This window comes from Globicephala melas, chromosome 10 (assembly GCF_963455315.2).
Source record: "Globicephala melas chromosome 10, mGloMel1.2, whole genome shotgun sequence".
In the NCBI taxonomy this organism is placed as follows: domain Eukaryota; kingdom Metazoa; phylum Chordata; class Mammalia; order Artiodactyla; family Delphinidae; genus Globicephala; species Globicephala melas.
The window spans coordinates 90,102,335-90,127,733 of NC_083323.1; the positions used below are offsets into that span (position 1 = coordinate 90,102,335).

A 25,399-nucleotide genomic window follows, 5' to 3' on the forward strand; every position below is an offset into this window, starting at 1 on the left:
CCAGCCACCTTTCTAAGCAAAGCAATATTGGTGAAGACAAAAAATATACGAGGTAATTTCAGACTGGTAAGAACTCTGAATAAAATAGGGCAAAATAGCAAGTGACAAGAGGGTCACAGGACTTGAGACCTGAATCACAAGAAAGGGTCAGCCATGCATATATTTAAGAGTGGCTCCAGTAGCAGAAATAGCAGGCCAAGTGAAAAGGCCTTGTGAAATGAAGCCACTGAGGCTAGAGCAGGACAAGCAAGGGAAAAATGAAAAGTCATAAAGGCAGCAAGAGTCAGAAAATAGTAAAAACATGGTATAATAGGAAGACACTATGGATTTAAACGGGACAGTCACTCAGCCTCTTCAAGCCCTAAAGCAATTACCTTTCCTACTGTGTAGAAAATGGATGGGATGAGGGCAGGGTGGGCGAGTAGGGGCAAGAGGGGACAGTTAGGAAGGCACTGCAGCCGTCTACGTGAGAAACAGAGGGAGCCTGGTCTAGGGTGTTAACAGTGGACATGAGGCAAGTACAGACTCAGGAGAACCCACAGGACTTACATATAGACTAAAAATAGGGATAGGAGAACAGACTCAAGGACTTTATGTCTTTCAGTTTAGGCAGTGCCCATTATCAGAATGGGTAACAAGTTGGGGAAATAGGTTTGGTTGAGAAATTAAGATTTGTTTTCCACAGGTAAGTCTGAGATGCTTACTAAAGGTTAAGGTAGAACATCAACTATGCCATTAAACTCTGGTGCTCAGGGCAGCAGGCTGGATATATGAATTTGAAAGATTTCAGAAAACACTGAATCCCACAATGAGTTTTCCCTTTGGAGAGCAGAGCTAGAAAGTATAGACCAGACCTGAAGCAGAAAAGGAGGAATTGGCAAATTCAGAAGCAGTCAGAAAGATTTAAGTAAAACCAGGAGTGTGATAGAAGCTGCAGAGAAGTGAAAAAAATACAGTATTTCAAAAACAAGGAAGTAGACAACTATTGAATGCTGCTGAAGGTTTAGTAAGATGAGAAAAGTGACCACTGGGTTAGAAACACACAGGACACTTGAGACTTTGACAAATGCAATTTTCGTAAATATATACTTTAACTTTTTGCTAAATTTCTACTATAGGATTCTACCATTAGAAGGTCTGGTAAACAGACTAATGGCCCCCCAAAGATGTCCATAGCCTAATCCCTGGAACCTGCGAATGTTGCCTTACACGGCAAAAGGGACTTTACAGACGGTAGTAAGTTAAGGATCTTGAACTGAGGAGTTTATCCAGGTGGGTCCAATGTAATCACAAACGTCCTTTTAATAAGTTAAAGAGGGTGGCAGGAGACTCAGAGATTTGAAGATGCTATGTTGCCAGCTTTGAAGACGGAGAAAGAGACCACGAGCCAAGGAATGCCAGTGGTCTCTGGAAGCTGGAAAAAGGAAATAGATTCTCTCCTAGTTTCCAGAAGGAATGCAGCTCTGCCAACACCTTGATTATAGCTAACGATCATTAATCCGGCAAAACCTAAAATGACTTGACTGGGTAACCAGAATCTAAAAACCTAAAGCCAAAACCTAAAATGACTTGACTGGGTAACCAGAATCTAAAAACCTAAGAACTTGACAATACGGTCAACCAGAGATCTGACCAACATGAACTCGCTAATCACACAAGTATAAGTTATGGTATGACAGAGCTCCATGGCCTGAAATTCTTCAACTCATAAACTTAAAACAACTTTTACAGATTTCAAGCTATATGCCACCCAGTGATGGTGTAAGTATGCACCTTTATTTTCTTTTTTTTTTTACTCTGAGTTAACAGAATCATGTTCTTTTTTTGTTGCGGAGCATGGGCTCTAGAGCGCGGGCTCAGTAGTTGTGGCGCACGGGCTTAGTTGCCCCGCGGCATGTGGGATCTCCCCGGACCAGGGCTCAAACCCGTGTCCCTTGCATTGGCAGATGGATTCTTAACCACTGCACCACCAGGGAAGTCCCTGTATTTTCTTTTGACCTTTATGAAACCTGAATAGAAGAGACTTGCTTTGGTCATAAACTTCATAAATACCAAGCAATTTCAAAATGCCAACCTGGTGCATATAAATCTCAACTGTATTTAAGATAAATCAGACTAGGATTAGAGTCTGTGGTACACTGACAATACTGCTGCAAAGCAGAGAACCAGGCATGTAGCAAGTTGACAAGAAAACACCCTCACGCTGTGAGACCCCGTGTGAATTACCAGCCGGCTCTCCCCATGACACACCTCTCTTGGCCCTCTAAGGCAGTCACAGCCTACTGTGCTTTCCGCCAGTTTACCAGAAATCCTCAAAAACTTATTTTTTGGTTGGTTATTCCTTTTAAGGAAAGTTATCAAGGGTCATTCACAAGATAGAGAAAAAGCAATTTGGCAGAGATGTTATTTATTTCTCTAAAGTATTTACAAACTACTAGTTCAATATTCCTTCCATATTAAAAAATAAATGTATCACAAATCTAAACTCAGTTGATTCATTTTATTAAAAGGTTGGTTAAAAAAAAAAAAAAAGGCTTTCTGAATACCACCTGAACTTAAAAGGATAAAGTAAAACAAACATTGCAGGTCTACAATTACCCCATTTTTATAAAATCTTTCCTATCTATCTGCATATACACATTCAGAGGTACACTCATGTGTGTTAATGTTCACTCAATCTTAACAATTTTTTGGGGGGTAGTGGGATTTTGAGTGATTTTTCTGGTATCTTTCTGCTATTTCTTTTTTTTTTTTTTGCGTTACACGGGCCTCTCACCGCTGCAGCCTCTCCCGTTGTGGAGCACAGGCTCGACGCGCAGGCCCAGCGGCCATGGCTCACGGGCCCAGCTGCTCCGCAGCATGTGGGATCTTCCCGGACCGGGGCACGAACCCGCGTCCCCTGCATCGGCAGGCGGCCTCTCAACCACTGCGCCACCAGGGAAACCCTCTGCTATTTCTGAATTGCTTTTTTTTTTTCTCTTTTAACCAGCAAGTATCATTTAAATAAGTCATTATTCTGAAAGTTTTTTTTAAAAGGCAGGTCAAGTACCCCTTTCCAGTCTAGGAGGAAGAAAGGTATATACAACCCTACCAAAGCACATAAAAATTTCAAAAATCCAGTACAAGTAACTGAATTTCAAAATCAGGAAACAATTTATGTTCACTACAGAATCTTTAACCGGGCTGTCTTTCAATATAGTTATGATGTAGAAAAACTTTCTGGCAATTTCCATTTATAAAACTCAAACCTATCAATGCTTCCTAAGAAACAAACACAGTTTTGTTTTAGAGGCATTTTATTTAGACAACTAAAAACAATTAGATGTTCAGAAGCAGTGTACAATGAAAGAGAAATCAAACCAGTTACTTTATCATGTATTCCCCCTCTTCTTTATAACTAAAGCAAAAAAAATGGCTTTCTGCTTTAAGGGAAAAGTCAGAAAAATAGGCCAATATATTTTCCCTCTTCATAATAACATAAACAGCTACAAGAAATCTACCTGTAATAAGAGAAGTTGGATGTTGGTTTGCACATATTCATGAAAAAGACAACAGACTATCGTACTACAAGAGTATCACTTCATCCGCCTTCAGCTGATACTCTTGTGTTTTCACTTACAGGTATCACCAAGTTGGTTAGTTCCAGCACTGGAGCTAATTCATATTCCTCATTATTTACTGCTCATGTTTGCCTTAAGCAGAGAGTAACTCTGGAGGCTGATGCTTTTCTCTGTTTGTTTTAGTCCATAAGTTGTGTACATCTGCCTGATGCTCAGGCCTTAACCTCAGGAGTTGAACTATAGATGGAATCTGAATTCTCTGAAGCAATTTCTTCTAGTTCCTCTTCCGCTGTCTCTGGAAAACTGATCTTCGGCTTTGCCAGCTCACCACTATCTTCTTCTATGAAAATAAAAGCAATGATGATTATGTGAATTATAATATCACTAGCAATTTCTAGCATTTAACAAGCAAGAAGAGGACGCCGAGACTATGCCAAGCGATGAGCTACAAAACGTAAGAGGAACAGCTTTCTTAATAATTGTTGTTCTAAAAAAGTATGTCTTTTAGATTCCTACTTTTAAATCCATATTACAACTACTCTGGGATCATTAACTAAGTATTTTTATTAAAAAAACATGTCTACTTTACTAGTAAGAATCACTAAGTAGTATTATTCAGAGATTAAATATATTTACTTATAAGTTCTTTATACTGTCCTCTAGCAAATTTTGAATTAGGAGTATTCCATTCACCAAATGATCTAGGGTAAAAATTTAGGAACAGAATATATCGTACAACAAAAAAATTTAAACCAAAGAACACAGTGGATGATTTATTAGTCACGGGCTTCTCCTTGCTGTAACCATATTATATACTTTAAAATCTATAAAGACAGAAATACTGAAAAAATTAACAGTGCAAAATGATACAAAATCATGAATAAAAATTCTTACCAGGAAGCACACATTTCCAAAGGCCGTATGTTTTTCCTACCACAGTCTGCCATAGTCGCAATGTTCCATCTTCAGAACCACTAGCATAGAGTTCTCCATCAGGACTAAACCTCACACAGTGAATGGGACCAAAGTGTCCTTTGTAGGATTCTGAAAAAGAAGAGAAGGGCTTTTAGATAATTTAATTCTTAAACATGACATTTAAGTATTGATACACTAGAGAAAATATTGTCTACATTATTGGGAAGATGTGAAATTCATGAGGGCAAAGTCAAAGAACTATACCTAATTAAAAATAAAGTGATTCTCATCACACACTGGTTCATCATGTCTACCATATCTCTGTAAGATTACTCCTTTGCAATCCTAGCACATACTATGGTTTCAGACTGTCTCTAAAAAAAGAAAATGCAAAAAACTGAGGCGTCATGTCCCAATAAAAATAAAGAAAGGGAGTAAATGAAAATCCCTCTAAAATCTACAGAAAGCAGATCTAAAGTCTGTGAATTCAATCCCCATTTCCAAATCCCAAACTCACTGTCTGTTTACTAGGGAACCAATTCTTACTATGACTATAGAGAGCCACCAGATGGAGCTCTTTTACACACTCTGCCTCTTCATTTCCCAGCCATCTACTTAGAGTGCACTAGTCGTTCTGTCACAAAGAACATGAAGATACAGGATCAATGCTGATCCTATATGGAGTTTAAAGAGAAAATGTACAGATTAGTAGTGGTGTTGTTCTGTTTAAGGCACATCCTTAGTTATGAACTTTTCTCATTTACTTTCTAATGCCTTATCACCTTATCAGTTTTCAAAGCTGTTTACTAGACAAGTGATCCTGTTCTGTCTCCATGTCTATTCAACTCAAGGACACTCACACACTAGCTTCCCCCAGAGAATATCATGATCGTGTTACCATGAGTGTAAAAAATTATCATGAGAATAGAAAGAATATGAGATTTTGGAATAAGAATGTCTGGGTCCAAGGTTCAGTATTCACTAACTGTGACCTCAGATACCAGGCAAATAACTTACTTCTCTTTTTCAGAGCATAAAACATGTGGCCAAAACATTCTAAAACTTTGAAAAGTGACATTAAATAAAAACAATGGAAAAGAATCTCTTATTTCAACATCACTTATAGGGACTTCCCTGGTGGCGCAGTGGTTAAGAATCCGCCTAGCAATGCAGGGGACAGGGGTTCAATCCCTGGGCCGGGAGATCACACAGGCTGTGGAGCAACTAAGCCTGTGTACCACAACTACTGAGCCTGCACTCTAGAGCCATAAGCCACAACTACTGAGCTCAAGTGCCACAACTACTGAAGCCTGCGTGCCCTAGAGCCCACACGCTGCAACTACTGAGCCCGTGCTCCGCAACAAGAAAAGCCACTGCAATGAGAAGGCCGCACACCACAACGAAGAGTAGCCCCTGCTCACCGCAACTAGAGAAAGCCCATACACAGCAACGAAGACCCAATGCAGCCAAAAATAAATAAAATTTTAAAAGTCACTTACATTCAAGCAATAAAGGATGAACCATAAACAATTAAAATAGATTCTATTTAGTCTATTCACCAAGGTTTGATTTACCCAACCCAAATCCATCAGTTTTCCCAAAGAAACAAAACATAAAATTGTCTTTTATTCTTTGTGTATAATTCTAACAAGTTTAAGTTCATTGGACGGTAAAGCAAGACAGCTAAAAGCAAAGTAGCAGCTAAAAAATTGGCTGAGGTGTTAATCACTGAAACCTAACATTTCATCAAGGTACCTACATTTTAAGAAAAAGAGGACAACTCACCTAATTCTTCTCCACTATTATAATCATATTTATAAAGTTTAAAATCTTCACCCCCTGCAACAAGAAATTCTTTCTCAGGATGAAGAGATGCAGAATTGATGGTTGCAGGAGCTTCAAAAGACTTAATTGGGTCCAAACTAGAAAAAAAATTTAGATAATATTTATAAATTTTTATTAGTTAATAAATAAGGAAACAATTATACATTTAAACTGTTCCTAAACTCTGAAACTCAAGGAATAATCCAATATTCATTTAGTCAAACACAGTGATGTTAAAAAAAAAACCCTCTAGGTGTGCAAAAAAGGGAACTCTCCTACACTGTTGGTGGGAATGTAACTTGGTGCAGTCACTATGGAAAACAGTGTGGAGATTCCTTAAAAAACTAAACATACAGTTGCCATATGATCCAGCAACCTCACTCCTGGGCATATGTCCAGACAAAACTATAATTCAGAAAGCTACATGCACCCCTATGTTCATAGCAGCACTAGTCACAATAGCCAAGACATGGAAACAACCTAAATGCCCATCGACAGATGAATGGATAAAGAAGATGTGGTACATATATACAGTGCAATACTACTCAGCCATACAAAAGAATGAAATGATGCTATTTGCAGCTACATGGATGGACCTACAGATTATCATACTAAGTAAGTCAGAAAGAGAAAGACAAATACCACATGATATCGCTTACATATGGAATCTACAATATGACACAAATGAAATTACGAAACAGAAACAGACTCACAGACACAACACAGACTGGTGGCTGTGGGGCGGGGAGGAAGGGATGGAGTGGGAGTCTGGGATTAGCAGATGCAAATTATTATATAGAGAATGGATAGCAACAAGGTCCTACTGTAGAGCACAGGGGACTATATTCAATATTCTGTGATAAACCATCATAGAAAAGACTATAAACAAAGAATGTATGTATATGTATAACTGAATCACTTTGCTATACAGCAGAAATTAACGCAACCTTGTAAATCAACTACACTTCAATTTAAAAAAAAAGAGTAAAAACACCTTTAAAAACCCCTCTAAATAATATTAGCAAAAAAATAAAAAATTCAGAAGGATACTATGCCCAAGTGAAGTTCATCTGCAAAATACAAAGATACTTCCACAGAGGGATATCCACACTTTGTGCAGTGAATGCCTTCCTGAAAATGACTGGGCTGGCTAATTAAAACAGTATGGCTAATATACTGGGACTTTTGCTTTGAAAAAAATTTAATTCTGCATTGTCTGATTTTTCTAGGACAAGCATACATTATATTTGTAAATAGAAAAGTTTTTACAGTAAGTAATTAATATAAAGGATTATTTGTATATTATTTTCAACTGCTGAGAATTTATAAGTTTCTGCAACAGGAAAAACCTTTAATACTGTGAAATACAGAACTGCTAAAAATGGATCAGTTTTTAACTATCAGGCTATAAAACAATAACTAAATCCGAGACTACAGCTACATAACAAAAATCAATGCATAACAGTAGCATCACCTGAATATCAATGAGTTTGGACATCGGCTCTTTTCCAGTCTAACCCTAAAAATCCTGAAAGGTTTCCAACACACAACGTTAGAGTACTTCAGCTCCGAAATGTTGCCATCCTATTCCCACATCACACACTACAAAGCATGAAAATTAAGGCTGACTTACGCAGGATCACTGAATAGCAACTTTCTGACTTAAATGTTAGAATATATTAACAGGCCAGCAAACCTCCACCACCAACATTTCAGGCAACGTTCTACAGCAGGGCTGCACGCTGCCCAAATCCAGAAACAATGAACGTAGTTGTATCATTTAATGGTTCTGAGCAATAACATTATTATTATCAATAACATTACTATTATTATCAATTCACTGAGTGTGTATGAACTCTTTTACATTCTTAATTGCTCATGTCCATTATAACTGCCTTCTCTTTCCTTCTGCCATTCAGTGAAGCTTAGCTCTGCAGATGGCCCTTTAGAGGAAAGGTTAGGACTGCTGGTCAGAGTATAATGTGGTATATTCCTTATGGAAATCAAGTAAGTGGCATGTTTACTAAGAACTTTAAACACATTGCCACCCTTTGTTTTGTTTGTTTCAAACTAGTTTATTTAGGGGTTCCATTTTCACTCCTCAATAGATTTTATGTATTTCTCACATGCTTCTTCACCCGTTAGTTCATCTAATTCTGAAGGGTTTACTCAGTGTCGTCTTGATCTTCACAACAAGATTTATTGACAAGTCCTGGCTTTTCTGCAAGGGCTTCATTAATTTCACTTACTTCTCCTGATAGAGAAGAACAGAGTTCACTAGCAGTTTTCACACTTTCCAAAGCACCAAACTCATCTTGTTTGTTCAACTTTGTTCCAACTTCAGGCAGACTACACTAAACAACATCTCCCAAAGCTTCCTGTGAAAAACTGCTGATCCCCACTGTTCCAACACCATGTTCTGCTGTCATGTTTCTCTGTGAATCTACCCACTGGAGAGCAGATTGCACAGCGTGTGGAAGGCACCCACCCAGGGCCGTGGCAGGCAGGGTGGGTCAGGTGACAAAGCAGCACGCAGGCTGCAGACTGCTCCAGCCATGACATTCCTAACCTTTGAATTGATGATTCTACTTACAGGATTCTCTTGTAAAGAAACATTTAAGAGATGTACCACAAATCTCACTGCAGTGTTAAAACAGGGGAACTGATACATGATTTAGTATAACCTATGATGCAAAACACCTAGTAAAACTGTTTGCAAAGAATTTTAATGGCTAAGAGTATTTTAGAATAAAAAAAATAGGGCTTCCCTGGTGGCGCAGTGGTTAAAAGAGTCCACCTGCCGATGCAGGGGACACGGGTTCGTGCCCTGGTCCAGGAAGATCCCACATGCCACGGAGCGGCTGGGCCCATGAGCCATGGCCGCTGAGCCTGCGCGTCTGGAGCCTGTGCTCCGCAACGGGAGAGGCCACAACAGTGAGAGGCCCGCGTACAGCAAAAAATATAAAAAATAAAAGTTATATTCATTAGGGTACTAGTAACTAAAGAAAAAAACCCACAGTAATACACACACACGAAGAAAAAAGACTAGCAAAAAATATAGCTATCACGAACCTTCTCGCTGTAGGACTGTAGGTTTTTAAAAATTATATTTTCTAAGTTTTCAACGTCAGCATTTAATACATTTACAGTCACAAAAATTAAGTCTGTTTTTTAAAAAATCATTAGGTCTATACCATACTTGGAAGCAGAAAAAAAAAATCACTAATTTCTCTGAAATTTTAAAGTGAAATAAATAGCAGAATCAAGATCACAGAGGTTTTATAGAGTAATGAACAATATAAACTACAGCACCAGTCTAGTGATCCTTTTAAGAAAAATACTGATTAAAAATTGGTGAATTTTACCATTAAATGTCCTAAATATCTGGAAATTAATTTGATTAATTCCTCTGATTAAAGTATACCAAATTCTTAAAAAACTCATTATTATTGGGTATGGAAACACTTCCCTCCATATTACATAATATAGGCCAAAATTTGCCTTTAAAAGAGTTAAATACCTTAGCATATGCCTTCCAATTTTTAAGTACCTTAAACTGCCCCTGTATTACCAGAAAAGAAAAAGAAGGTATTTCTTAGACATACCTTACTGCACTATGAAAAGCAATAGATCGTCCATAAGTTATTACCAATATCTCTCCCTCAGGAATATATTCCATACTGCTAACAGACATATTAAAATTTAGAGATTTCACTTCTGTCATAGTAGCATGATCCCAAAGGCTGAAGAAAAAAAAGAAAAAGAGGACAGTAAGGAGGTATTTACTCATTTAAGAAAAACGCTTACAGCTTAAATTACATCTGCAGGTTAACCAATGAAATAACCACAATTGTAAAACAACCTCTACTCCAACTCATAAATTACAGATGATACTGAGAAATTTTGGGATCCTATAAAACATCAAATTATTTGGTAGCTTGTCGATGAAATCAAAACTAATACTTTAAATATACTTCCCAAATGATTCAGCAAAACTGTGCTATTAAGACACTCCTAATCTAATCAATTTCAGCGTTGCTCTAAATAATGGTTCTTACACTTGATTTTTGTGAGTCTGATAGTTATCTTTCCACAGAAAAATACATTAGGTGTCAGCTCACAAAACTGTGTACAGAATTTCAGGGGTTTACTGACACCCTGTGGCCAGTCTGCCCACTGACCCAGGTTAAGAGCATCTGCGTATAAAGGTGTCAGTAGTCTTAATTGTCTTGTGAATTCTGCTCTATGTTTATAACAGTAAATGGATAGCTTCGGAAAAATGTGACCCCTGCGCAGCCAAAGTTGTAATGTTCAGACACAATTATTCTTACATAGTAGTTATAAAAAACTGTCAAATATAAGCTCTAAGGTCAAATATTTTTCAAACTTTAAATTATTAAAGAAAAATTACTTACCGAACAGTTTTATCATCAGCTGAAAGGATCTGTTTATCCTCACTGCACCACAGAGCCTTTTTAATACCAGAGGTATGACCACTGATTTCCTTAGGGTCTTAAGATAAAACAATTTAAAATACATTTGTTAATATTTGATTTTTAAAACTAAGCAATATTTGAACAACTATGTAAAAAGAAAAGAAATACTATGTTTTAAATTAGACTGCAACTTTTCAAAGCACCACAATTTAAACTTGATGTTTACCTAGGATACATTTAGTTTTTCCATACTGAAACAAAAATTTATCTGCGTGATAAGGAACCCAAGAACTATACATGTAGATGGGACTGAATACACCACTCCCTCCAGCTTACTTTTCTGCTTTTGAAAGCACTGTCGTACTTCAGTGAAATAAAAGAATAACTAAGGTGGCATAATTTAATAAGAATATGGACCCAGGAACAAGACAGCCTGAGCTAATTCTAGTGCTAACACTAATGCTAGGACCCTCTTCCAAGCCACTGTTGGCAGAGAAAAGCATCAAAAAGGTGGGAACCGGTCTCTGTTCGAGACTTTCCAAAGACTTAAAAAACAAAAACAAAACCACTTGTTATCTCTGGGCAAAAGGAGAAGTTTGAGGCAATAACATTCAACACAATTTTGACTTTGGGCAAGTCACAACCTTTTGAAGACTACATTTCTTCACTTGGAAACTGGATTAACAATAGTTACTATACCCTGGATTTGAGTATAAGAATCAAATGAGAATATACATTCAAAGTTTCGTTTTTTGCCTTTTTTTTCCTTTTAAAAAAAATACAGAGTTACTAGAGGTATTTCACATTAAATTCCTCCAAGCGACAATATCTCTATTCCCAAAGTTCTGTGTGTGGGAATTTGGAGGCTGGCCAGTGGTGGATATGTCCAAAGAGACAACACTACACAGTACTATGATCCCAACTTACTCTGGCTGCATGATGTTTGAGTGGATAGCAAGAGCTGAATGCAAAACACAGACAGACACTGCTACCAAGACACAGATGAAAACCATGCACACGTTACAGCAGCCATCATCTAAAGTTTCTAATCGGGTTTCTGACAGACAGTAAAAGCTCAGTTAATTGCTCTTCTTTCCAATGCAAGACAGTGGAAGAGCCACTTTCAAAAGGCAGCTTTGAGACAGGTAAAAGACGACGGAAGTTGTCTACCTGAGCCCTGAACTATCTTGCTGAGTCAGACAGATACACTGATTCAGTGAGGTCAGAGTAGTTTGCTATGTTTTGGCATAAAGTTATTAGACAGAATGAAGAGAAAAATTACCAGGTGCCAAAGGACAATAATCCACAAAGGTAGTTTGTTTCCTCACCTTAGAAGTACTTTTAGAAAAAATATTTCAAGAACAACTGTTTAATTTCCAATGTAGCTTTGACTTTCTTACAAACTTCAAAAATTTATTGACTTATGAATAAACAGTAGTACCCAAGATACAAAATTTAAGACCCTAACTAATATATAATAAATAAAACAAAATTCTTTTGTCATATTTTGGTAACTTTTAAAATACATAGTATGTGACTAGAAAAGCACTGAAATACTACAAAATAGAGGTGAATATCTGACTAGGGAAGAAAAGGTATATCTTACAACTTCTGTGCAATGAGAGAATTCATAAAGGAAATGATAGGTTTTACCACCCAATTTTTAAAAATGTGCATACCATAAACCTTACTGACAAAATTTAAAAGCAAATGACTACTGAGAATACAATAAAGAAACTTTAAAACGAGTAATAAAAAGATGTACAGGTGCTTGGTTCACAGAAGAAGTACATTAAAATGGTATTCAACAGTATTTTAATCTCATGAATAATTTTTCAAGTGCACATTAATAAGACAATCATTTCTCTTCTATTAAATTGGCAAAGATAAAGCTAGTTATCAGTGTTTGCTAGAACAGGTTAGTTATAGATACATTTTTATACTTCACTGGAGGGCCCTTTGGTAGTATCTATCAATGGCTTCCAAGCATACCTCCTTTTTGTCCCAACAATTCTATTTCTATGTAGGTATCCTACAGAAACAATTGTGGAAGTATATGCAACTATAAGGATGTTAAGCACAACACTGCTTATAATCTTGAAAATTTGTAAATAACCAAATAAGCCATAATAGGAGATTGGCTAGTTCACTTACCCACAGAATAGAGAGCCACACAGTCATTAGAAAGAATGAATAGAATATTTAAAGACATGAAAAAACTATTATTACAGATTTTTAAAATTCTTCTGAATAGCTAATATACCTGTGTGGTTCAAAAGTCTAAGTATGTATACACACTGAGAATTCTTACCCTTCTCACCTTCTACAGATAATAATCACTCCTTCTAACCAAAAGGTAGTTAACACTGTTACACACCTTTTTAGACTCAGTATCATAACAAAAATTTACCATGATAATTTTTTAAATTGTAGGAAGGCTATACAAGCACAATGTAGTAAATAAATTAATATTTCAAAAGATACCTGCATTAAAAAAAGAACTGGAAAAACATGAACCAAAAGCTAAAGATGTTATCAGCAATTAATAATACTGGATGATGGACTATATTTTAATTTTTTTCTTTGTGATTATCTTTATTTTCCTAATTTGAGTACTAAATATGAATTCCTTTAATCAGGAAAAGTTACTTAAATTAAAAGAAAACAAAACCACAAATACGTATAAATTACACTTACCTGCTTCAGGTTTGTTCAAGTCATATATGCGTAACAGTTTATCCTGTCCCCCGGTTAACAAGTAATTACTATCCTGAAAACACACATAAGTAAGATCTTACTAGATTAACCATTTTAAAAGCTACATCTCTTTGAAACTTCTTCAACACCAAACAGAATCCAAATAAGGCTCACAGATGTCACAAGGAGATGCATACAGACCAATTACTCCTGAGAAAATACTGCAGAGCATTTATCTTTCTCAAGCCCTGTAAGCTTCCCAGTTCAAATGTCATACCACCTCCACATGGCTTCTCTTAGCAGCCCTGATCCGGCTGCCTACTGAGGAGTACATCTGTGATGATCTCAAATTTATCCTCTCCCTTTTTGAAAGTGGCTGGGAAACATTATTTGGGCTTTTCAGATGTTTGTTGCTATTGCTGAAGTATTGATACAAGAGTTCCAGGGTTCTTAAAAGCCTCATAGGATCAACTAAGAAGAAATACTCATTGAGTTGAACAACAAAGGGATCAGGGGACCCACCCTCCACACAGTCGAAATCCACATATAAGTTATAGTCAGCCCTCTATACATGTGGTTCCTCCCACATGCAGTTCCTCCACATGTGCAGATTCCACAACTGTGGACCATGGGATACTGCAGTATGCAGTATTTATCAGTGAAAAAATCCATGTTAAGTGGACCTAGACAGTTTAAACCTGTGTTATTCAAGAGTCAACTGTAAAGGTGTACAGTTTAATCTACAGTCAAATCAAATATGAGCCAATATACACCAAATATTCCCCCAGAAAACCAAATATACAAACCAATCAAATATAAAACCATTGTCATATCCTATAATAACAGCAATTTAAATTCCTAAAACAAATTACATTTTCTGATACCTGCGTAAAATCCACAGTCTTGACAATGTGTTTATGAGCCAGGGTCATCAATTCATCTCCTGAGACAGCATCCCACACTTTGCTAAAAATAAAAAGTAAAATTAAAAGATAAACATGTGGTAATTTTGACAATTAATTACCAAATAAGTTAGATATTTGAAATGTTATATAACTACATGATAAGGTAAAAACAATATAACAATCTAATTTTGACAATGGAAAATATCAAATTTTAAGTAAACAAGTTTCATGAAGCAATCCATTCTTACTTTCATTTTAGCCTGTAGCCATAATATCCTTTTAGCAAGACTGTAAACATTTTAACCAGTTCAGTTTCACCTTTCCAATATTTTTTCTCTATTCTTTACTCTCGTGTACATGAGAAACAAGAAATGAAAAACAAGAAGTCCTCTAAAAGAATTTTACAGGAGAATGAAAAGCCTTGACAGAAGTTACATGAAATTTTAAAACAAGACAGTAGAGAAGAAAATACTCTCCCCATCTCTTCCTCAAAGTTGACTCTTAAATTCTCAAATCCTAGTCCAATTAACTTCCACACAAAGTAACAGCCTTTGATTATATAATACTAATGTTGAGAAGATTTTAAATCTCTCAACTGTTATTTTCCCTAACCCAACCCAAAATATGTATGTGATTACACACACATACGTATGTGTGTGTATACGTTGGAGGATAATGATGAAATAATAGTTCATAAAAATACTGTAAGGGGTTCCCCAAATAAAAAAGCTTAAACAGTAAAGAAGGAGAAAAAAAAACCAATTCATTTTAGGTCAGAAGAGGTCATTGAAAAATAAACAAGAAAACTTTCCACGCAGGAAAAGAAACTGTTATGAGGAACAAGCTACGCTCCCTAAAGATTTCCATTTTAATGTAATTGACAGTTATTTTTAGGAAAAAAGTGAACAATGAAATAGTGGAGAAAGAAAAACAGAGAAAAGCAAGGAGTATCTTTTCTTCATTTATTCATTAAACACACAATAAATATATCAAGTATGTCACTCTAGACTCAGTACTAGGGCACAAAAGGGAGAAAAAAAATGATCCCAAAGAAAGTTCCTGCCTTAGTAGAGCATTAGCTTTAGCTGAGATGAAAAAAAAAATCCATTAAATAATACATTTAAGAAATATAATTAAATGACAAACACACATGTCTATAGAAACACAAAAAACACACCACTAATTACGCCAGAAAGTCCAGAAACTCTAAGCATCAAAACCTGTAGCCTTAAAGAGCACGTAGAAATACGTCAGGGGAAAAAAAGGGAAAGGCCATTGTAGATAAGCATTAATAGCATGTGCAACGGTAAAGAAACATGAACCATCTAACAGGAATAAATGCTGATGATACAATAGAAACCTTGCAAATTATATACTTGAGTCATGAGTAGCTGAGTAAATATGTTCTGAGAGAAACAATGTCAACTATGAGTGGTACTGCTACTAAACTCTCAAATATTAATTTCTCTTTGCACAGGAAACCTGTTCTAATCTCCCCCGTTTCCAATTCAACTCTCTTGGTCCAACCCTACTTCCCCCACCTCATTCTGTATTATTTCTCCTAATCTAGTCACACCAGATTATAGACCACTCCTCAAACAAGCCATGTATTTTCTTCCAGGCTCCTCTGTCTCTGCTCATATTGTTCTATTAAGCATGTATTTTACATTCTCAGCTATCACAGTTCTACTCACCCTTGGTTGATCACAAATGGTATCTTTTCACTAAACCTTCTATTTATCTCGCCTCCATTAACCATTCCTTTCTGTTTTTTCCACAAAGCTCAGCTTATACTGATTACTGTGTTTAACTTTGCTTTGCTTTAACTTTTGTTTACATATGCTTACTCTTAATCACAGGGAAATCAGTGATAAGAGTTTACAAAGATTAGACTGCTGCAATAACAGAAGGTGTCAAAAGTGAAGAAAACATCAAATGTACCTGAAACCTCTATCCTGTTCATATGATGCCATGCCTCAAAGGAACTCTGGGCAATGTCTTTAGAAATACTAATTTCAAGTATATTCAATCATCTTCCCCAAACTCCTTAAAATCTTAATATGCTGCTTAGACCATGTCCATTCACTGGTGAGGAGGAAGGCACTGGAGTGACTGGAGGAGTATCATCCAGAAGCCCCACGCATCTAGTTGTTTTCCTCCTATTTAGAAACACTAGTAAAATTGAGTTCGGCACTCTCGACAGAGCATGTTCTAGTCACTTGTACTAGATCTACTTAAGCACCGTCTGGACAGAGCACAGGCATCTTCCTTACTTTTGGCACTCTCCAGATGAAGACAGTAGAGGGACTGAGAAGAGGATCAGGAGATGTAGTGCTAACATTAGCTCTATGAATTAAAAGACATAAAGAGGATGGTGTTTCAGGGACAGTGTACACATCAGCTGACTTGACTGCCCGAATTACCTCAAGTTAACATTCTAAACTGACCCACGGACCGGCTCTGCTGAATATATTTTCTCCACAAGAAATAGGAACAAAATTATCCTTTAGATAAACATGAAATTAATGAATTTTCTGAGAAACCTAAGAATGAGGGAACAAAAACAATCACCCAAAAATAATTTATACCAACTACGATTAATCAGGTAAGCTGGGGAGCTCTTTAGTTGGGTCAAGTTCCATAACAGCAGACCCCATACAAGTCATTAAAAGAGAAGAATATAATAAACAAAGAATGCACGTACTCCCACACCTCACAGACAGACACAGAGCAATTGAAGGGTAAGACTCAGCGTCCATTAACCGAGTACCTACTATGTAACAGACACTATGCTAGACTCCAGGCATGTAAGTGGAGAAAGATCTCTCTGATTTGCACAAAAATCAGACTTACACTCATTTCACAGATGTGAAAACCGAAGTTTAAGAAGCATCCCATGATCAAACTGAAAATACACAGCATGGCTAGTGCATAAACTCAGGCCTGGCTAATGTAAACACTTAACATCTTTCTCACTGTATGATGGCACCTGAGAGCCTTAACTGAGGGGGGAAGAACCCAAAACTATTCCCTCTTGTTATTTAAATCTACTCAAACTTCCTTGCATGAAACCGAAAGGTTTCATGGCTTTAGCACAGAAGTTCCAAAATAACACATGATTTTGGTCTAGTAGGGGTGGTAGCTACCAGTGTTACCCTACACATGTAACACTTACATAGTTATTAGATTTTAGGCAATATTCTAAATATTAGAAACATATCAACTTATTTAATATTCACAACCAGAGGTAGGCACTATTACTATTCTCATTTTTATAGATGATGAAACTAAAAAAAAAGAGATTAAATAAAGTTCACAAGGTCACAGAGCTATTAAAGGATGGAGCCTGGGTTCAAACACAGACAATATGGCCCCATTAAAATTAATGCTTTTGGGCTTCCCTGGTGGCGCAGTGGTTGAGAGGCCGCCTGCCGATGCAGGGGACACGGGTTCGTACCCAGTCCGGGAACATCCCACATGCCGCGGAGCGGCTGGGCCCATGAGCCATGGCCGCTGAGCCTGCGCGTCCGGAGCCTGTGCTCCGCAATGGGAGAGGCCACAACAGTGAGAGGCCCGCGTACCGCAAAACAAAAAACAAAAAACAAAAGCTTGTCTCTTAATGCTAATGTCTATAGTGTCTAAGATCTTGTTACATTTATTACCTAATTATATTTAACTTAAAATACCACTTTATTAACTATTAACTTACCACCAAACTGGGACCTAGTTTCAATAATGACATTTGTAAAATCCACTTACCAAATATCTGTAATCTAGAGCTTTTAATTCCAATTTTCCATCTCTGTTATAAAATCAATGACATTCATTCCCAATGACAATGCTCCTACTGGACTGAGCAAAAAACAAACTTTGGAGGAGTTAAAGGGAAAAAAAAAAAAAAAAGCTGAACTCATGGCAGACACAAATGTCTTAGAAGCAAAACCAAGATCTATAATTTGTCCATTCTTTATCCTTCTACTTTAGAAAAATTCCTTAAGTTATTTATTTGACAAACATAAAGTACTGAACAAACCAGGGATACAAAAAAATATAAAACATGGCCCCTGGCCTCAAAAAGCAATGACACTGAAGTCAATAAGTACTGTAAGAGCCAGAAGTTTAACACAGGGAACAGAGTGAGCAAAAAGAAGGAATGGGCACCTTCACCTTCTAACACTCCTCAAGTCTTCCTCCTCTGAGAATCACTTTTACTTCCTATTTTTCACCTCCCATAATTAACAATCAAAGGAGTCTCTGTCACATTATAAGCATACATGCTGACATCTACAGCAACATTTGACCTGAAGCTGTTGACATTACAGGACTGACATAAAACCAAGTAGTTCCTTATTTTACCAGAACTTCATACAATCACAGTAGGGCAGCGTGCAAAGCCTTACAATGGTTATTCATGAACATAATAACATCTATTCATTGAAGGCACAGAAAAAAAGTTCATACTGACATTTACAACTTTTCTTACTGCTCTCATCGTCTCAAATTTAATCCCACATAAGCATGGGATTATATCTCCCTCTCCTTATTTTAAAAATTTTATTTTTAAAAACTTACATATAGTAAAACTAACTCCAAGATATAGAGGTCTACGAGTTTCATCAAATATATAGTCATGTATCCACCACTCAATCAATCTGCCTTCATTTTTCATAATAAACTTAGTATGTTTAATTTGCTTAATGCAAAGGAGCAACAAACACATTTACAATTGCTCCCTAGTGTGAAATTCTGTTAAAAAAAAAAAAAATCAACAAGACCACTTTGACTCTCCACAGCCTCAAATCTTTAATAGAGTATTACATGTGCAACAGCCCTTGACATTGCCTTCCTTAGTTTAAGCATTTAAGTGCCTGCTAAATCACAAACACAATTAGGAACTAGAGGTACCAAAGTTATATATGACACATGTTCAGATGGGGAAAGTGGGTCACCGCAAATCACTTTAATAACATACGCAAACGCCAAAAATCAGAATAGGTAAGGTGTATTCTGGCAACAATATTAGTATAACTAGACTGTGGGGCATACGGTGTGCAGTGCCAGATGATGATAATGATGAACTAGGATGAGACCAGATTTTCAAGAGCCAACAAGTGAAATTTAACCTTTAGGTCAGTGGTTAAAGGCTGCACATCAGAATCACCTAGACCTTCAAGGAAAAGAACTGATGTTCGGGACAGCACCCCCAGACCAACTAAATCAGAATTTCTAGATACATGCATCTGAGTATTTTAAAAGCTTCTAATGTACACCCAACATCATGGACCACTGACAAAGCACAGGGAAGACAAGAGATCATGAGATGGAGAACTGACATGACGATATTTGTATCTGTGTTCACGAATACAACTGGCAGCACCAGAGAGGATGAACAGATGGGAAAGGACAAGTATTAGGGACCTAAACTAATATGGCAGTGGCCGAGGCATAACAAACAATGTGGTCAGGAAACATTCTGCTGGTAGAATCAACAAAGAAGATGATAATCTAGATGGAAGGGAAAAATCAAGAATGATTTAGATTTCAGCCTTAAAAAACTTAAAATATGAAGAATAATTGAGTTGGGGAGTTTTAAATATGTCTAACAAAAATCAGAGTGAAATTGGGCTAAAAATGTGGGGTCATTAAGCACTAGGAAGTCATAGGAGTTAATGATACCACTCAGCCAGCACATGTGGGGCAGTATTTGGAAGCATGACCATCAACATTCATTATCTGAAGTGTCTGTTAATAATGCAGATTCCTGGGTCCCAATCCAGACATGAAGAATTTAGTCATTTAAGTCTCTGAACATTGTGAGAACTATTTAAGAGAAAGAAGCAAGCAGGATCAGGGTAGAATTTTGGTGAGATCAAACACTATGTGTTCTATATGGCAGGCAGTGAGAATTCTATGAATACTTTGATTGAAGTTTTGATCATTTCAGAACACAATCCACAGACAACTCCAAAGGTGGCCATTTTTGGCGGCACTTACGCTGTGAAATCTGCAGCTGCTGTAGCTGCTTTGGTGGCGTCCTTATTTAGTGTTGCACCCCAAACAGCACCCTTATGACCCAAAAATGTTCCAATCCAGTCTCCTGTATCTCCCTGGCGTAGCATAGGTTTACCATCTAAAAGATATTTAAGAAGACATGTGATTTACAAGTTTAGATTACTTAAAATTTAAGATTCAAACATAAAATGATCATATTGAAAAACAAAGTGGAAAACTGCTTTTGTTGTCTAACTATTCTCACTCACAGGGATCACTAAGGAACGTCCAGAAATAAATTAACTGAAGAACCGAGCTGGACACTCTCTTTGGGAAGCATTTGTAATTCGGTGAGAAGACTACTGATCTGCATCAAAACAATCTAGATTTGCGTCTTATTTTGGACAAACTTCTTAACAGTAAGTCTCAGCTTCCATTTGAAAAATGGAAATGAAAAATTCCATACAACGAACAGTATCCTATGAGATAACAGGAGTAGTAAGTCTTTGTAAACTAAGGTGTAAAACAAGGCCTGGCCTAGTTTCTGCATTCCCCGAATCCTTGAAAGATTTACGGTGTCTGCTGGCCGGGGCGTCTAAGCAAGTGCACAGTTCAGCTTCTCCAGAAATAGCAATAAAGCTAAAATGAGAGACCTTGGTTAGGGGCATTACTTAGTAAAGCCCCTCGGCGTCAGCTGAGGAAACCCTAACACTACTCCTCTCCCCATCAGCCCACCGTGGACCCTAACCTCAAAGGCTGCGAGAGCCGCAGTCCGCTCGGCAAAGGGGAGTGCTGGCCCCCACTCCCCTTCCGCCCAGTCCCAGCCGTCAGGGGCCCGATCAGCGGCCCTGCTCACCTTTGCAAGCGCTTATCAGGAAATAGCCGTAAGGCGTGATGCCACTGAAGGCCAGATCCACCACGGGCCGCGTGTGGCCCGAGCAGGTGAGTGGCGTCTGCCTCATCGCCATGGCGGCTGCGAGCCGTGCGATCCGGCGGGGGAGCCGAGGGTCGTCTGGTCTTTTCTCTCCTCCGTGGCACCGCCTCCGCCTCCTCAAGGCCCCCGCCCTGACTCTGGGGTTGGGCCGGGAAACGGGAAAAGGCCAATCCGGTGGCCCCGAGGTCAGAAAGGGGTTAGGGACGGGTCAGGGAGTCTGCGACGGACGACCGACCGCCGTCGAGGGAGGGAAAGGGAGGGAGGGAGGAGAGTAGGGGAGGGGAGAACCGCAGAATCCGCGGCCACGACCCACACCGTCTACACCGGTACAGGCAGGAAGTGACGACACCAACCACGCAGAGCGTACGCCGGAAGTGACGATCCGGCGGGAAGGCGGGTTCGCCAGGTAGAAGAGGCTTAGTGGAGCCAGAAGGACGGCAGCGCGCAGGCGCGAGATCAGCGTTTTTTGAACACGTGACGCTGGACCTGCGCCCGCTACGCACGGCGTCTGGCAGCGCTCTAGGCTCTGGATAAAAGTCCCGGTGAGCAACTTTGAGCGGTCGGTCGCGGCCTTGCTGTTCTCGGGCGCAGTTCGGGGCGGGGGGGGGGCGAAAGCGGGTCCTTCTCCGCTCAGACCCTGAAGCTGGCGGCCCATGTGGATTACGCACCGAGCAGTCCAACCAGTTGGACTCTGCTTAGTATCAGAACATTTAAGCTGAACAACCAGAGTTGTTCCCAGCGGCGCCCCAAACCTGCAAACACTAAGAACTTTTTTTTCAATCTTTATTAACAATTATATAGGCACCTCCTCCGGGATTGTCTACAAGGCCTTTAAGAAAAGTACTTTCCCCAGCCACCCCTAATGCTGTGTAACATTCCTCCATTGCTAGTGTTTTAGAAGTGTTAAGTAACTTTCAAGACAGTTAAATTCAAATTACTTTTTGTTTTGAGGACTTCGGAGGACTCTAGAGCAGTGGTCCTCAAATTTTTGGATGAAATACCCACATCAATAAAACTTGAGTCCGCACTCCAAGTCTATGGATAATAATTTGTAAATTACGTTCATGTTAGTGCATAGACAAAAATAGAAATACTAGAAGAATCTAAAAACTAAATATAAATAGAAACGCTGGTATTATCTTCCTGCAGGCTGCCCACTTTGGATATCGCTGCGTTGTGTGGCATCCAGAACAGTTGATGGAGTGCTCATACAAAAGCTGTACTGAGCAGGAAAGGTCTTTTCTCTGGGCAAGTTGTTTCTTTCCTTTGATGTTGGTTAGAAAGTCAATCGAAAACATCAGAGATTTTTGTGGCCTATTCACTGCTTTATCCCCCAGGCCATAATGTCTTGGCATATAACACATATTTAATCCGCACAAAAGTCTCTCAGTGTTTCCTTCTGCATCATCTTTTGGTGATAAACATGTATCTTCATTGAAGATTCAAGTCTAATTACTTGAAGGAACACTTGAACTACTTCCCCATTTTATTTCCATAGCATTTTGTTCATTCATCTATAGTAGAGCACTTACTGTATATGTTTTCCATTATCTTTTGTTCTCTCTGTGCCAACCTCACCCTGTGGTCCAGCCCGCACACACACCTCCATTCACATTTAAATTATGAGCTCCTTAATGGGAAAGGTTATGTTTTTGTCATCTTTGTACTCTTATTACCAGAAGAGTGAATGACATTTAGTGAATGCTCAACAAATGATTATTAAATAAATAGATGCATTACTGATGGAGGTAAATAAAGACACAAGTTAGAGCTAGTCAGTAAAATATTAATATATGTCCATTTGTTGCTTGTTGTGTGTAGGTAAGTTTTACAACTGAAAACTTCTTTGTCTCTAAAGAATGTATAGTTCCTACTCATTTGGATTCTGAGTTCTAAGAGTATTATTATCATGATCAATCGTGTGGGGTTCAAAGTCAGTTTAACATTAAAAGACAGATTACTTCAATTAATACGATTATCCACATTAAAAGACTAAAAAAGCAAAATGATATCAATATGTATTTCATTGTATCGTATAAAAAATTGTAGACAGAATTTAATATGCATTCATTCATGATAAAAACTTAGATACCAGAACTAGAAGGGCCCTCCTTAACTTGATAGAATATTTAAAGAAGCAGCACACATAATGATGAAACACTTAATCACCCTCTATTAGGTCAGATACAAAATAAGAATGATTACCACTATCACTCCAATACAGCATTGAACTAGATGCTTAGGTAACCCAGTAAGGCATAAACGTTGCAAAGAAAATTACAAATCTGTGATTATTTAAAGATTATTTATGGAGATTACATATAAAGAAAAAAAAAATATATATATATATTTTTTTTTTGCTGTACACGGGCCTCTCACTGTTGTGGCCTCTCCCGCTGCGGAGCACAGGCTCCGGACGCACAGGCTCAGCGGCCATGGCTCACGGGCCCAGCCGCGGCATGTGGGATCCTCCCGGACCGGGGCACGAACCCATGTCCCTTGCATCGGCAGGTGGACTCTGAACCACTGCGCCACCAGGGAAGCCCTACATGGCATATTTTTAAATTACATTTTATGTTTGTTGCTATGAGCTTTTTTTTTTAAATTTATATTCCACATTTAAGAGAAATCATACAGTGTCTTTCTCCATCTGACTTATTTCATTTAGCGTAATACCCTCAAGGTCCACTTACGTTGTCACAAATGGCAGGATTTCATTCTTTTTTATGGCTGAACAATTTTCCATTATATATATATATATATATATATATAAATTTGGCACATTTTCTTTATCCATGCATCCATCAATGGACACTTAGGTTGTTTCCATATGTTGGCTGCTTGTAAATAATGCTAAAATAAACATGGGAGGACAGATATCTCTTTGAAATACTGATTTTATTTCCTTTGGATATATACTCAGAAGTGGGACTGCTGGATGATATGGTAGTTCTGTTTTTAATTTTTTGAGGAACCTCCGTATTGTTTTCCATAGTAACTGCACCAATTTACATTTCCGACAACAGTGCATGTGGGTTCCCCTTTCTCCACACCTACACCAACACTTGTTATCTCTTCTTTTTGATAGTAGCCATTCTAACAGGTATAAAGTGATATCTCCTTGTGGTTTTGATTTGCATTTCCTTGATGATTCGTGATGTTGAATACCTTTTCATGTACCTGTGGGGCATTGTATGTCTTTGTTGGAAAAATGTCTATTCGGTTCCTCTGCACATTTTAAAATTAGATTGAGTTTTTGCTATTGAGGTTTATGGGTTCTTCATATATTTTGTTTTTAACTCCTTATCAGATACATGGTTTGCAAATATTTTCTCCCATTCATTTTGTTATTTCTTTTACTGTGCAGAAGCTTTTTAGTTTATGATTTTAGAATGAAATCCACTGCTTGTAGGGTATGAAATCTCAAATTATATTCCAAGTGAAGAGAAGGGAGACAGTTAATATGGATAATTTTGATATTGCTCCTACCTTAGTGTTTTGGACGAAAGATCAGCTGTGGTGGGTTTTTTTTTTTAATAACATCTTTATTGGAGTATAATTGCTTTACAATGTTGTGTTTCTGTTGTACAATAAAGTGAATCAGCTGTATGTATACATATATCCCCATACCCCCTCCCTCTCGCGTCTTCCTCCCACCCTCCCTATCTCACCCCCTGTGGTGGTTTTGTGGATGGAGACAGAGATAGAAAGTGATGGAGATAGAGATAGAGACAGTTTGATGGGATAAAAAAGATCCCCTTCCTCCACCATCACTTACACTTTTCTGAGAGGAAATATTACATTGTCAGAAAGAATCCATTTGAGGCTGGCATTTTCCCTAAGTGATTCATACAGAGCAATTCCTAACTAAAGCGATGGTTCTAGTAACATGGACATGCTCAGGAAAAAGCCAGAAGGTCCATATCTAGGAATTCAAAGGTTATTTTTTCCCAAAAAAGTAGAGTCAAAGTCACATCAATATGAAGATTATACCTTCCTCATATAATGCTAGATTGTGTTGTCTTGGGAAGAAAACTCATGGAAGTGAGTTGCTTTTGTTCTTTTTTTTTTTTTTTTTTTGCCACACCATGCGGCATGTGGAATTTCCCTGACCAGGGATCGAACCCGTGCCCCCTG

General features: G+C 38.0%; 1 protein-coding gene, 1 non-coding gene and 1 pseudogene across 3 annotated transcripts; all 3 read right to left on the bottom strand.

Annotated features, from left to right (window-relative positions):
• Positions 1-2,512: 2,512 nt before the first annotated feature.
• LOC115844309 (serine-threonine kinase receptor-associated protein) lies at positions 2,513-21,601 on the bottom strand. 2 transcript variants are annotated; one of them, XM_030841261.3, is made up of 9 exons: positions 21,185-21,601; positions 20,332-20,467; positions 14,317-14,398; positions 13,433-13,505; positions 10,715-10,811; positions 9,905-10,042; positions 6,261-6,397; positions 4,455-4,604; positions 2,513-3,897 (listed from the first exon to the last, which is right to left on the bottom strand). In XM_030841261.3, the coding sequence occupies exons 1-9, from the start codon at positions 21,294-21,296 to the stop codon at positions 3,773-3,775; spliced, it is 1,050 nt and encodes a 349-aa protein (XP_030697121.1). In that variant the 5' UTR covers positions 21,297-21,601; the 3' UTR covers positions 2,513-3,772. The 2 variants fall into 2 exon arrangements, with proteins under 2 accessions (XP_030697121.1, XP_030697120.1); XM_030841260.3 differs by having other exon boundaries at positions 2,518-3,900.
• Positions 6,408-9,881, bottom strand: LOC132597962 (glycine cleavage system H protein, mitochondrial-like; annotated as a pseudogene).
• LOC115844418 (small nucleolar RNA SNORA23) lies at positions 11,581-11,762 on the bottom strand. Its single transcript, XR_004036107.2, has one exon. It is a non-coding gene; the product is annotated as a small nucleolar RNA SNORA23 (small nucleolar RNA).
• Positions 21,602-25,399: the final 3,798 nt, after the last annotated feature.